Source organism: Miniopterus schreibersii (assembly GCF_964146895.1).
Source record: "Miniopterus schreibersii genome assembly, chromosome: X".
In the NCBI taxonomy this organism is placed as follows: Eukaryota; Metazoa; Chordata; class Mammalia; order Chiroptera; family Miniopteridae; genus Miniopterus; species Miniopterus schreibersii.
The window spans coordinates 103,685,659-103,700,579 of record NC_138104.1 but is presented as its reverse complement, the minus strand read 5'-3'; the positions used below and the strand labels follow the sequence as shown (position 1 = coordinate 103,700,579).

The 14,921-nt window shown below is 44.0% G+C and overlaps 1 protein-coding gene across 3 annotated transcripts in view; it reads left to right on the top strand.

The window, feature by feature from the left end:
- The window catches only part of WWC3 (WWC family member 3), a gene marked incomplete at its 5' end in the record, with an annotated part of 93,033 nt that overhangs the window by 50,359 nt on the left and 27,753 nt on the right, over window positions 1–14,921 (top strand). For all 3 annotated transcript variants that reach the window (XM_081124863.1, XM_081124864.1, XM_081124862.1), the window contains 3 exons: window positions 5,309–5,438; window positions 8,548–8,688; window positions 10,656–10,729. In XM_081124863.1, coding sequence (XP_080980989.1) covers window positions 5,309–5,438; window positions 8,548–8,688; window positions 10,656–10,729 — 345 coding nt within the window. The remainder of the gene's footprint in view (window positions 1–5,308; window positions 5,439–8,547; window positions 8,689–10,655; window positions 10,730–14,921) is intronic.

The window sequence follows — 14,921 nt, the reverse complement described above, 5'->3', positions numbered from 1 at the left end:
GACTAACATAACGCTGCATGAGGACAAGGACTTTGCCTTGGTCCCTACTCCAGCCGCAGGGCCCAGACAACTCCAGGCACAGGGCAGGGCACTGTGGAATGAATGAAGCTCCCCGGGTGCTATGCAGAGTGGTTGATGTCACTGCTCCTGCCCACAGGGAGTTATCCCATAAGTCTCTTCATTCTTGGACACTGGGACCCTCATGGTGAGGGCCTGGGCTGTGAGGATCTCGGGAGGTCTCTGTAAATCGGCCAGTCACCTTCTTATTAACTACCCTGTAGCATTTCCTTCCCTGCTACACATTGTGCGTTAAGAAGCCCCATTCCTTATTACTGCTGTTCAAGTCACAGAAAAGAGCTGTAAATGAAATGTTCCAATAACTAGTTTCCATGAGGTACATTCTTAGCCAGGTGGCCCCTTTGCTTCAAGCCTTTTAATTGCCTGATGAACCTCTTTCCTGTGGGGGTGGTATGAGTGAAGTTAAACCCATGTCTCCTTAAATAAGAGTGACTACTCTCTTCTGAGCGCTCGAGACCAGCATGAGGCAGTATTGGATATTGGAATTAGCATTTTCTGTCCGAGGGGATTTTGTGGTTTCAGAAGCAAGTAAGATTGTTCACAGTTAGAGCAGGCTCAGACCAACAATATCCCATTAACATAGCACATAAGGTACAGCCCGTGCGAAAAGCCCGGCACTACTCAGATAACAGTAAAACATACAGAAATGGGGCGGAAACAAAAAGAGCATTGTTCCTGCTGCGGGACAGGTCTGGCGCTCCACACAGGGCCTGCTGTTGATAGAAACCTGCCGGAAGCGTTCTGAGGTTCACGCGAGGCCCCCTGCCAGAGCTGGTGATGTAAAAGGTAGAGCCGTAACAAAACTTCTCATTCTTTTGGGTTGTAATGTGTGGTATTAACAGGGAATATCTTTAGAGGCCTGGCAGCCCTTTTCTTCAAGATGTGGGTTTAAGAAGTCGTTTGGTTTTACCTCTGCCAGAGCAGTTCTCTTGACATCTTAACTCGAACAACAAACCTGGAAACTTTAGGGCAGTGGGAGGAAGAGGGTGGTGATAAACATCTCAAAAATGCCTTCTCGATAGTACTATGGTCATCACCTGGAGCTATCTTCTTCTTTTCTCTCTAACCATCTCTTCCAAGAGCAGACCGTAAAGATCCCCAGTTTAGTTTGGGACCACATTGGACTGACTGTGTGGGTGGCCTGCAGTTTGACACAGTGCGAGTCTGGAGGCCTTGACTTTGAGTGTATTGCTAACTCCACAGTGAAAGGGATGAGTGCTGGTGTGAGGGGCCTCAGTGGGAACCTCACTGTGCCTCTTACTAGCTGTGTGACCTTGAGCAAGTCACTTAACGTCCCCAAAACTGCTGCAAAGTGTTGAGGGGAAAAGTAAAGACCGCAGATCCTGCGTACTGGGTTTTTTACACTGTACCTTAGTCTGTTTGGGTTGCTATTATAACAAAATAACAGGCTGGGTGACGTATAAACACCAGAATTGTATTTCCCATAGCTCTGGAGGCTGGAATTCCATGGTCAGGGTGCCTTCATGGTCAGGTTCTGTGTCTAGTGAGAGCCTGCTTCCCAGTTCATAAATGGCCACCTTCTAGCTATGTCCTCACGTGGGGAAGGGGCAGGGGAACTATGTGGGGCCTCCATTATAAAGACACTGATCCCGTTCATGAGAGTTTCTCCCTCACGACCTGTTCGCCTCCCAAAGGCCCTGCCTCCTAACACTCTCACACTGGGTATCGGCTTCAGCATGTGAATTTGGGGTAGAGCGGGAGTGCGGTGGGGGGATACCATACACGTTCAGATCATAGCACACTGCTTAATAATGTGTGTCCTAGTATCGCCTTTTGTCGAGCAGTTATCAATTCTCTATCATTTTGACATGTAGAAACACTGTCTTGGACTCTTAATTAAAATTTTAAATAGAAAAAGAGTTCCTTGGCAGTCACAGATGTTATGATTTTCTTTATGAAATAGAATATATTGATATTTTAGAAAAGACCAAATCATTGAGAACATCCTCTGAATTTTACCAAAGTTCTAGAGGAAATTTGCAAAAGGGGAGGAAACTCCCAAATGAATTTGGCAGGTGTGAGGGATGAGCTTTGCTGTCCTTTGAAGTTTTGTTAGATGTAAATTGATCACATTGGAAAATGGAAGTGGCTTGAATTCTGTGAAACATCGCTTCTTCGTGTCTGATCCTGTGGACCCTGCCTTGGCCACTCTGAGTGGGCGTCCACCTGTGGTATCGGGGACATTCAATGCAGACTGAGGATTAGGAGATGGGGGTTTGAACCCTGGTTCTGTCACATCTTAGCTTGTCATCTTGGGCTACCTAGTTAAATCTCTCTGAGCCTCAGTTTTTTCATTATAAAATCTGAGATGCTTATGCTTATCTTATAAAGCCATTGAGGGGATTAAAGGAGGTGACAAATGGAATGCACACAGCAAGACCCTAGTAGGTCCTTGATTCATTGAACTATTTTCATAAGCTATTTGCATAACTGTATAATGTAATCTGATACATACTATACACAATGTTCATGTAAGGTTATACTTATATATCTTTTATTATATAGTTATGTGTTCTACAATAATATATAACTCTTTTTAAATGATAGTATTTCAGAGTTTCCTAGAACACTGAGATCATATTCTCGAATACCTTTCACATTTTTTAAGCAGTGGAATCTATCTCCCTTTCCTTCCCCACAAACATCTTCTGTAGAACCAGAATAGCTGAGACTGGAAACGGGGGGAGGTGCTTCGGAAGCAGTGCTGAGGGTCCCCAAGCCCTAGCAGGCTCTCCCTTTAGCTACTCCTGCTCACCACGTGGGGACACCCTCGGAATTGATTGAAAACAGCTGCACTAGGCCAGTCTTCATTCTCTTTCAAGGTCTCAGAGTGCTTGGGTAGAGCTAAGGCCAGAGCCCACGTGTGTGACCTTGAAGTTGAACTCGCAGGCCCTGTGCGGTGTTACAGGGCTGCTGATCCCTCTCCCTCATGGGAATTGCAGCCTGTTTTCCTCCGCATGGCAGCCATTCCCAGCGTAGAACCTGGTGCTTTGAGAAACCGCTGGCTCCATCCCTGGGTTTCCTGGTGGCCACACTGAGGCTTTATGGCTGTGAAAGCCAAAAGGAAATCACAACACTTAAGTACAAAGTGGGACTGACGTAGGCAGCATCTCTCATTGCAGCCTGCACCGTGGTGTGCATCTATGGCTATTTGACTGGCACTGATTTTCAAGCAGTTGAAACAATTTTAAGGCCGTGAACTTTCACTTCCCTGTACAGGTGTCAGTGTCGGGTGAGGATCCATTTGCTGTGTTCGTCACTTCGGAGAAGCCAGCAGACCTGGTTAGCACAGGCCGTGGTCATTGACTGTTACAGAGAAGTCAGACTTTTCTGGCCTTAGGGTTTTTTGTCTGGAAATGCTGTAACCTTTTCTCCAGACTTCATCAGCCTATGTGGGCTGCGGTCTGTGACATAAATGAGCCGTATTGGGAAGCCTTTGATCAGAAGATGAATACAAGAAGACATTATTATGTAAATGAGTCTAGATTTTTTTTCCACAAGAAAAGTTGGGCCACTTCCTTGGCAGATGTGAGATGGATGGCCTTTTACTTCTGTCTTGCGTTAGAGACTCTTGGTTCTCCGTAGAAGGGCTGAAGTGGAAAAACACATGGCCAGGCCATGCTGGGATGTAGGGGTGTCACCATTTAATGTGTGGGGTCCCATGGTGCGCCTGCATCCGCTCTCCGTGGAAGAGGACCTGGGAGCAGTTTTCGTAAATATTTCATTCGGAACTGATGGCAGTCACAGCACAGCCGAGCCCTGGAGCCCTTTTCCAAGGGGAGGGGATGGTTTCCTGCTCGTGCTATTTGTCCTCTCTTATTCCAAGGGCGCTGACAGCTCAGATCAGCTCCAGTGCTGAGTTTTGCTGTGAGTTGTGACGCATGTGGCCAGGAATTTGTTAATGATAATAAAGTACCGGGGTTGGTGAATTATTTACTTTTTCTCCCATGAGTAAGTAGATTCAGCATCGTCTTGGTAATAGTAATAATCACCACAAACATGACACTCCAGGCCTCTGCCGGGGCAGCCCTTTCCTTACATCTTTGCATTAAATGGGAGAAACATTGTTAGTGTCCCCACGTGAGACACGAGGAAACTAAGGTTTAAAGGGGTGATGTGACTTGCCCAGGGTCCCACTATAGAGCTGCAGTGTCACTTTATCCCCCAGCATGGCAGGATGCTTTTGTGAATGGAAAGTAAGGGACCTTGGGCTGGCCTTTACGGGTCCAGAATTTCAGTTAACACGGGGGCAGCAGCGTAGAACCAGAAGCCGTATCGTGGTGGGGCTGGGACGTGAAACGCAAGCTAATGACTTTCCATTAGAGGAGCGCATTCCATTTCTGGACCAAAGTATCCCAATTACTTTAGCCCTGAGGGCTTCTAAGACTCAAGACTTAGGTATGGAGGACGTGACAAAGGACGGCCAGAACCAAGTCTCACCTTGGTCAGTGCTCTGCTTCTACCAGCCGGAAGCAGGCCTTGTGCACACAGGGGCCGGCGGGGGCGGCGGGGAGACAGGAGGGGTGGGAAAGAAGGAAGGAAGGAAGGAAGGAAGGAAGGAAGGAAGGAAGGAAGGAAGGAAGGAAGGAAGGAAGGAAGGAAGGAGAAGAAGGAAGAAAGGAAGGAAGTTTTAATGCATGGAAGAAAGGAAGGGTGAAGGGATATTTGGATTGAAGGAAAGAATTAAGTAGGTTACGGGTAGAAGAGAGAAAGAGTGTGATAAATAAGAACCAGGATGAGATAAAAGAAGGAGATACCCAGAGGAGACAAGAGTTTCCAACTTTTGTACAAGGCATCGTTAATGAAAGTTCACTACTTTTTGCTGTTTCCCATATATTCTCCTTGCACACAACTCAGTTGTACCTTTATTTAGTGGACGTTTTTGACCATGTGTTGGGGACAAATGAGTAAGACATGATCTCCTCTCAGAGAGGGGAGTTTAAAATCTCAGGCAGTCACTCAGGTTGATGGTCTTGTTGCCTTATTAGTACAATCCTGACTGTACCGTCACCCCCACCTGCCATGGCACAGTCTCATCTCTCTCTCTTCCCCACAGCAAGCGAATTGTATGGGATCTTTACCTTCTTTTGCCAAAACATTGTTGTAACTGTTTCCCACCTTTCTATGAAGCTTTTGAGTTTTTTGTTGTTTAATGGAATGGAATGTGATAATGTCAAATGAAATGACAATAGTTTTCTTTTTTAACCAGGATTGATCGTAAGATGTCCAATGCTCACACCAACTACAAGCTGGATGAGGCACAGGCTATAATGAATGAGCTCCGGACCATCAAGAAAGCCATTTGTACAGGCGAGAAGGAGAGGCGGGACCTGATGCAGGTTAGAGGCCGGTGCTCTTCAGTGCCTGTGTCCATTTGTCTGCCTGCCTGTCTGTCTCTCTTTCCTTTATTTAGAATTTAAAAATATTACATATTTATCATATGCACAATTCATATATATTATAAGACTACACGTATATATAATGTTATATATGCATATATATCTTTTATGCCTGTGTATACATATATAGTTAAAATAATGCGTGTTAGTTTCCTAGGGCTGCCATAACAGAGGACTGCAAACCAGGTGGCTTAGAACAAAAGAAATGGATTCTCTCAGAACCTAGAGGCCATAGTCTGAAATCAAGGAGTCGGCAGGGCCCCTCTCTCTCTGGAAGGCTTTAGGGGAGGCTCCGTCCTGTCTCTTCCAGCTTCCGGTGGCTGCTGGCAATGTTGACATTCCTTGGCTTGTGCCTTGGTCATCACATGGTGTTCTCCCTGTGTCTCTGTGTCTAAATTTTCTCTTCTCATGAGGACACCAATCATTGGATTAGAACCAACTTTAATCCAGTATAACCATGTCTTAACTTGATTCCATCTAAAAAGACTCTTTCCAATAAGCTCAAATTCACAGGTTCCACGGGTTAGGACTTGAACATCATTTTTGGAGGACACAATTCAAGCCACAACAATGGGTGACACATTTATACTGTTCAATAATCAAAATAACTCAAAAAGTCTATGATAAGAAGCCTTGTTGTCTCCCCCTTCTGTCACTACCTATAACTACTTTTATTAGCTCGTGGACCCTTGCTGTGTTTCTGCGGACACACGACAGGGTGAGCACATGCTCAGTGACCCTCACAGGCTACCAGGACTGTACCTGCTGGTCTCACCAGCTCCCTCAGAACGATTGTACCCTGTACCTTTTTCCATGTCTGTGCACAGAGAGCTTCTTCATCCCTCAATACAGCTGTGTGGTGTTCTACCACTTGCATAGATTTAATTATATGGCTGGGATCATTGCAGCTTTATGTTACTTTATTTTTTTACACTTCCAATTCTTATAGTTTCTGCTGTTCTTAGAAAAAGCTGACTTTTTGCAAATGGATGCATGCTGGTCTTTTTGCTCCGTGCTGGCCTGCATTCAATTGTTTCTGTTTCAGCTTTTATTTTTTGCTCAACACACTAAGTGAGCACCTAGCGCTTGGTAGGCATTTGTCTTGATTCTGCAGAATGTAAGACACAGAAGGATCTGGGAAGCAAAGCTCAGATTCATGGGCGAAATGAGACACATGCACACAAAGCTGCCTTGCAGGGCATTGCTTCCTAAGGTCAAGGACAGGAGAGAACTGTAGAGTATCCCTATGGTGCTCATTAAATTGCAGATTACCGAGCCCCACCCCAGGCCTACTGGATTGAATCTCTGGCCATGGGACCCAGAGATCTGTATTTTTAGACACTCTCTCCAGGCCATGAGAGGTCAATTGTCAGATTTTCTCCAAGCACTGGTAGCAAGGACAATAGCTGTCATTCACTGAGACACCCTGAGCGTGTCACAGAGGTGCTCTGTAGATGTTACCCCTCTAGTCTAAGCCCGAACCCTGGGCCTGAGCCAGGTAGTGTTCCATCACGGGGACATGGAGGCCTCACCCCAGGAGGTTGAGTTTGCCCTGGCCCTGCTGAGTGTGCAGAGCCGGGGCAAAGCCATCCAGTTGCCTCAGTTGGGTTCTCCACTCTGGAGGTTGGAGATAGAACTTCTTGAAGAAGCTTTAGATCCCAGCATCTTCTCTGAGAAGCTCCAGGAAGAGACATGGGTTGTATTATCTTTTAGTAAATCAACTAAGCTGTTTTGTCTTTCTTATATGAGCTTAATAATATCAGTGCATTGCGGGATGCCTTGGTCTAGATCCAGAACCAGCTTTGTGCATTACACTGCACCTGGGCATCCTGGTGTCTGCAGAATAGTCTTTTAAAAAATATATTTTTATCGAATTCAGAAAGAGAGGAAGGGAGAGGGAGAGAGATGGAAACATCAATGATGAGAGAGTCATTGATCAGCTGCCTCCTGCATGCCCCCCTGCTGGAGATCGAGCCCACAACCCGGGCATGTGCCCTGACTAGGAGTCAAACCACCATCTCCTGGATCATAGGTTGATGCTCAACCACTGAGCCAGGCTGGCTGGGCAAATAGTCTTAAAACATTTTAGAAAATCTCATTTCTCTTTAACTTTTACCCAGAGGGCTTCTGTGGGCCAGAATACATACTTCCTCTGATTTTTGGCAAACTAGTGTACCTATGAGGTGACTTTTGACCATGTAGAATTATTGAAAAGTCAGGTTATAAAAATGTGTAAATATCGTCTGGGAGCTGTTTTCACCTTCTGTGTGGTTTATAAAGATCTCAAGGTAGCATTAATCTCAGACTTATTTATTGATAGAACATTTGAGATGTGAATGCCCACCCCCCCACACTTTATTGAGGTACAGTTCACAAACAAAATTGTGTAAATTTCAGGTGTAAAATGTGAAGATTTAATACACATATATATTGTGAAATGATTACCACCATTAAGTTAGTTAACACCTCTGTCACCTCACATAGTTATCTTTGTTGTGTGTGTGTGTGGTGAGGACTTTCAAGATCTATTCTCTTAGCAACATTCAAGTATACAGTACAGTACTGTAGACTACAGGTACTTTGCTGTACGTTACATCCCAGACTTATTCATGTTATAACAGGAAGTTTGTACACTTTGACCGACACCTCTACATCCCTCCCGCCTGCCCCGCCCCGCCCCTGGCAACCTCCGTTTTACTTTCTGGTTCTATGAGTTTGAGTTTTTTGGGAGGGGATGCTTTTTATTTTATTTTTTTAAGGAAACACAAAGTTTTGGAAAACAGTAAAAATGGTACCACAATTGTTCTCTATGTTATTCATGTTCTGCCAGGAGTACTCAATTGCTATCTGATTAAAATCACTGAGAATTGTATTAAAGGTGCATGTGGTGCTGGACATTTCTTTGAAATCTAATGGGAATGGGGGTTGGGGTGGCCAGCCCTCCAGTGATGAAGCTGCCGACTTGGACCTGGAGGGAAATGACTGTTTTTAGAGACAGAGAGAGACACATGGCCATGTTTGTTCAAGCGGCTCATTCATTCTGTTGCAGAGCCTGGCCAAGCTCACTGATGGCTTCAGGAATAACTTTTCTCTTACTGACCCTCTGCAAGAATTCCCTCACCATCCAGGCGCACTTGGCAATTCTCACCAGTTCTGCGATGCTGGGTCTCAGACCGACATTATCGGAGAGGTATGCTTACGGGGAAAGAACTGAGCGGGCCCAGAGAAGAGGGCTGCATTTGTGTGGCCATCACTCGTGTGCTTTAGTTTTCCACTTTCTCTTCAGAATTAGAATTGTTTAGGTTCATTGGCCTGGGATGAAATTAAATGGCTTATTACCTCTAACTTTGTGATTCAGATCCTTAAAAATGGCAGAGTCCTTTTGAGAGTTGAGTTCAGATGTCTTTTTGCCAGACATGTGACTTTTAGAGCAGATAGTAAATATTTGAGGCCTTTTAGGCCACGCAGTCTCTGCCACTCCTACTCAACTGTGTTGTTGTAATGCAAAAGCAGCCATAGGTAAGATGTGAACTAATGGACAGGGCTGTGTTCCAATAAAACTTTATTTATAAAAACAGGTGGTGGGCCAGATTGAGCCTTTGGGCCTTAGTTTGCTGATCTCTGGCTTAGTACAGTGATTTTTCAAAGGCTTTGTGGCTGTGTCATCCTTGGGTTATACTTTGTTGCTATTTTTTATTCTTCTAAAAGAATGTCAGGAAATTGAATTGAATTAAAATTAATTTTGTTTGGGACTTGAAAGAATTTCATAATGCCCCTTTTTGATGATTAGTGAAACCTTGACTTAGCCACAGAAATACAGTAGGCAGTTGTCATTTGAAGCAGGGTGGTGAATACTTGAAGGCACTACTGCTGTAATGTCATCAAGTGAAGTTTATAATTTATTTGTTACAAATGGAAAAGCAGTTTGGATGGCTTCTTTTCCTCTGGGGTTAAAGATAAAATATCAGTGGAATACAGAATGCCCTCCCCCAAATTAAATTAAAAAAGAAAAAAGAAAGGGAAAAACCATTGACAAAAACCTCTGGGTTTTAAATAATTAGCTAACATTCTGAAATTTTGGCAGATAGTGCCTCTTTGAGGGGACTATAGTAGAGTAAATAATGACTTCTTATGTCTTAGATGTCCCGGAAAAGCCCTCTTTTCAGTTTTCCCCTCATTGTTTTTAAAAGTAGGATCAGATGTTTTTGACCAGGATCTTTGGTTTAAAGAATATGGTGGTGACCACGATAAGAATCTGTAAGTCAAAAACGTCTGGCATTTTTTGCCTAAAGGTTTTGGCAGGAGGGAAGGAAAGAAGTACAAGACTCAGTGAATTCCGTGAATAATTTTGCTGCTTATCATAAGGTTAGAATTTAGAGACTATTAACTAGTTTGAGAGAAACAGGTTAGATTGCAGGTTCTCTGATAGTTTTCTGACAATGTCAGGGGAGAGTGGCTGGCTACGTGGGTTTGAGCTGCGTGGATGCACTTACACGATGTGTATCAGTAAATTCATTGCTAATCATTCAAGTAGAATAGTTTCAAATATTTGTTGACGAGGTTATTTTAAAAAATAGAAGCTTAGTAGCCCTAATATATGGTCTAGTAAGGTAAGATCTACAGATGGAGGCAATTTATTGAAACTGAGTCATGTATTTCCAGGAATGAAGGGAAGTACCCAGGGGGAGCTACTGTTACCTCCCATACAGGTCTTTTTTTCTTTTGCTTAGGGATTTGTTGACTTCAATGTAATTAGTATGAAAATATTTAAGTAGAGCTAGTGGTCATAGCAGAGCATAGCATTTCAAGTCTAACTCCTAAAGTGATGCGCCCCAATCTTGAGCTTTCTTTCCTTTTCCTTTGGTTCTTTAACAGGCCATGGAACATTCGGAGGAGTCCTGTAGCCCATCCCTCACACAGCTAGCCCATCATCTTAGATCTGGTGACTTCTTAGGAGAACTTCATTTTGCATTTGTTAGGGAATGAGAGAATATACTGCTGAGTAGTATTCCGTGTGTTTCCTTCCAGACCTTTGAAAAATGGAAACTGAAAGATGAATTAAAATTTCTTCATTGTTGCTGAAATTTAAATGAATATTCTACTTTGAAAATATGTTTTTAATATGTTTTCCTCCCCCCCCCCCCCCCGTTTTGGAAGTTTGTCTTCGATGATAAAACAAGACTTGTGGACCGAGTCCGGCTTAATTGGCAGTATGAGGAAGCCAGAAAGAGGTAAGGTCCCCTTTTTCAAATCTTTCTGCTGCCTTTCTTTCTCCCAGGAAAGACTTTGTTCAGCATTCTGATGTGTGATTGTCCACCTTTTATTTGGAAAGCAGTGTCTGATAGAATAAAAAAGAAAATATCTTCATTTTGTGTGTAGCCTCTTAATACATGGACAAAATTTCATGTATATTTAAAATGGTGAAATTTTCAAGATAGTGAATAGTTATAAAGACACAATTTAATAAAAATAGAGACTTTTTCGGCTCTTCCTATCCTCCCAGATAGTTCAGAACTCCCTGCCTCCCTCCCTCCCTCCCTCCCACCCTCTTTTCTCTCCTCTCTTCCTTTATGCCCCCCACCCCTTTCATCTGAGCATCAGTCCTTCAGACCAGCTTAAGCAAAATGGTTTTATCTTTTAATATGTAGCTTCGAACTCTATGGGTTAATGGAAAAAGTCATGTATCTTGGTTTGAAAGAGAGTTTCATAAGGATCAGGTCAACAGGTGATAGCAGCACCTGACCTATTTAATGCTCACAGAGAATTGAAAGGCAGTCATTTCTGTTAACCTGTGTTGTAAGTCATCTGCCTTCAGAAAATTGAGACTTGACCTTGTTCGTGCATTTTCAAATTTGTCTTTTCTCCCTGCCTCTCAGTCTTAGCCACAGGGCCTGGGCAACATTGAAAAGTAGTATGTAGTTGTCACAGGCACAGGGGAGGTTTAGCATGTTGAGTTTTCCCCATGTCTGCAGGGTCCCTGTTTTCAATATTCTGACCCTGCCTAGCTTTCTTGTCCTCTCTTCAGAGATTCTCTCTTTTTTGCGTTCTGGAAAGTCTTAAAACCAAATGATTTCAAAATATGTGCTTCGGAAAGCTGTAAAGCATATCTTTTTAAAGTTTCTTTTGTTGCATAGGAACTGTTATCTTGGGGGGCGGGGGAGGAGGAGTGGAATGCCAAGTGGGGTGAGGGGTCCCTTCTGGAAGCCCAGTCATTGGGGCTGTTCAGTATACTGTATCATTCATGGATGTCTGGAAAACCACTTTGTTGCCTTTTCAGAAAATGTAAAAATAGCAACAAAAGCAGATCATCTGACTCCCCGCTGGAGGGCCGGCTGGGACTGACATGGGCCTTTGTTCACCCAGGCGGTCTCCCCCGTCCTTCCTGGCTTTCCCCGAGGTACTCGTGGTGGGCTTTCCATTTGCACGTGGACTGCGGCCAAGCCCAGGCGGCCACGCGCTTATCTCTGAGCTCATATTCCCCATCTCGGTTCATTCCTCCTCCGAGCTGGCTGGTGTGGGTCAGGATCACTGTCCCCCTGGAGTGTCCCTTTGCTCGTTCTCGCATGTTCCCACTGGAACTGCGCGATGTGGGTGCTGGAATGTGCTGTGTTGTCGAAAGCGCAGAAACTAGGTGGTTGCTACACTTGGGAACATAATTGCTACGTGTTTGCTGTGACATTTACCAAATAGAGCAAATGGTATCTTTGTTTTCTAGAGATGGTATGTCGAGATAATACATTTGGGTAAAAAGTTGAGTATTTGAGAAAATTACTCAGGGGAGGACACTGCCCTTGGTCAGTATCTGTTGACTGAAGGTAGTGTTTCAAGGTTGCTGGAAATGTGCTAAAAGACACTGCAGCCACAAAGGAGGGTCCTGTCCCCAGTGTCTCAACTTTTCTGGGACAGTAGGGGCTCCTCAGAAAGGCCTTTTGGGGCTGCACTGGCAACATTTAAAAAGTAGGGACATGTAGTACAGACCTCCCGGGGTGGCTTGGACAAGCATTAACTGTCCTTTTCCCACTAGCAGGGTTCCCAGCAGGGGGAGGGGGACCCTCCAGGGGACTTCTGGCCCAAAATGTCTAGGGACATTTTGGGTTGTTACAACTCTGGGGATGTGCGTTTAGCATCTGGTGGGATTAAGGATCCTGAGATAGTGAGATGATCCTGGGTGATGTAGGTGGCTTAGTGTCATCCAAAATCATTCCACCGCCTGCAAAACCTCTAAAACCTCCAAAACCTCCTGGGCTTTGCATTTCTAAACTGGGAAAAGTGTCCCCATGCATGTACTTCAGAGAGGTCTTTGCTTGTGTGTCTAGATGTACGATTTTTTCCAGAGTTGGGAAATCATTAAAATACAGTATTGCGGACAATGAGGGGTCCCATATGTATTTGAATTCTAAGGATGTTTGTGGAAGTGGTGGGACTCATCATTCCAAATAGTGGTGTGATTTCTAGAGAATTCTCCAGACCAAACCCCCACATCATGACTAGTTCTATATTTTCAGCTCTGCGTTATGTGAGATGCACCCAAACAGCTGCTTCTTTTCTCTTCAGTAACATCACTTTGGATTCTCAGGGCAGACCTTATGATAGGGATATTGGTTAAAATTTATTGGTTAAAAATTTTGGAATTTTTCAAGGCCAGTTTGGAAGAGCAAGTCTTCTTGAAGCAATCTCGATGACGCAGATAGCTCCTTATTTTTAACCTAAGAGCACTTGTTCCAGAACTGTGCACAAACTGTAGCTGTTTCCATAGAAACACTCGCAGTCCAGATAGGAACAAAACATTCGACCCATCCAGCTTCTCTGTGTCTCAGTGTTTGTTGCCAGGATGGGTCCTGCTGTTCATCCGTTGTCAGGAATCAGTGTGGTGTTAGGATTCCAGTGGAATTTGATCAGTCGCTTGGATTTTTTCTTCATTTCTCAAGTGACTGTGTATCTGGGTTTTGGGGGTGGGGCACAGCTATGAGAAACAAAGGAGAGCATCCCTGACGTCGTAGTTCCCTCTTCCCCGTTCAGGCCAAGAAAAAGAAGCCTGCAGACTGTCTGCTTTTCATTTAAAGACATCGCTCTCTGAAGATCTGTTCATTCAAAGGGGAAAAGATGTGAGAGCAGGGAGGAATGTCAGGGTATTAGTAGACCCTTACGCGGCCTATTCTAGGTTCAGACTTCTCAGATTTCCAGTGTAGACTTAAGAGTTCAGCCAAGTGGACACTGGTTTATCGATGTTTAGTTCAATCAGCTGAAGTGATTTCATCGTTCATCTTAGATCTCAGCTGAGATTTTCTTGAACTTGTGCTTTTCATTTACATGGATATTTACAAAAAGAAAATGAAGGTGAGCAAACTTAACGGGTATCAGATCAGTTGCTGTGATCGAAATCTGAAGGCCAAGGCTCTAGGCTGACACCTCGGCCTGGAATGCAGCATCGGGATCGCCACATCCCATCACGGTCATGTGGGAGCGCGCTTGCCTGGACTGTTACTTCCGTCCCAGAAAGCAGCAGTATTTCAAAAACATGGGAAAATATATAGTAGACTGCAGAATTTAGCTATCAATCAAATAATTGGGGATTACTCTGGCTGTGTAAAAATGCCTCAAAACTGTGTAATACAGAAAGGGCATTTTTTCTTGGAAAAACTCAAATCATATTTAAGACTTTCATGTGAATTGTGAGGGTCCAAGGAGCATGTGCAGCATAAATGCAGGTTTCCATTCATGGTTTCCTGGTGCCTGGGTTGTAACAGAAAAGGTGTTTGGGCAAAAATAGTAAAGGAAAAAGGATTCCTGTTTTACTTCTGTCCACGCTAGACCTGTTCGGGGAATTGAATTTGGAAGTCACATAATAAATATGAAACCTGAATGCTTAACTGAGGACTGGCTTTCATTTCTTCACCACCATGAACACAGGGACATGGATTTTAAAGCCTTTAAAGGCATTTGTGAGAGATTATACACAGGCCATAAAATATATTACCTATCAGAAATAAGAATCAATAAAAAATACAGTTGACCTATAGGGAAAAAAAACCCTCGCCAATTTTAAGTTGTTCTCAGTTCTTTAAAAATGAACTTGGGAAAGTTTCTTTTTTGTAAACTTTAATCATGACCTCAGTTTGCTTCCATGTATTTAATTTCACTGAAGTGATATTTCAGAAAAGAGCCTTTCTGGAATTTTTTTTCTTGTATTACCCAGAATTGGAATGGTGGCACTCTCAGGAGGGGGCTCCAAGCCTGGGGTCAGCTGCTTGGCGTGGATGTAGCATTGGAACTGTGCAGCCGTGTTTGGCCTGAGGCGGAAAGTCTGTTTCCTCCGTAAACCTGACACTAAGGCTGCTCCTTGGGGTGGCTTGTTTCCAGGCTCGCAGCATGGTAGACAAGGCACATTGTTTTAAGGGCAAAGCCGTCTTGTCTATCCCTTGG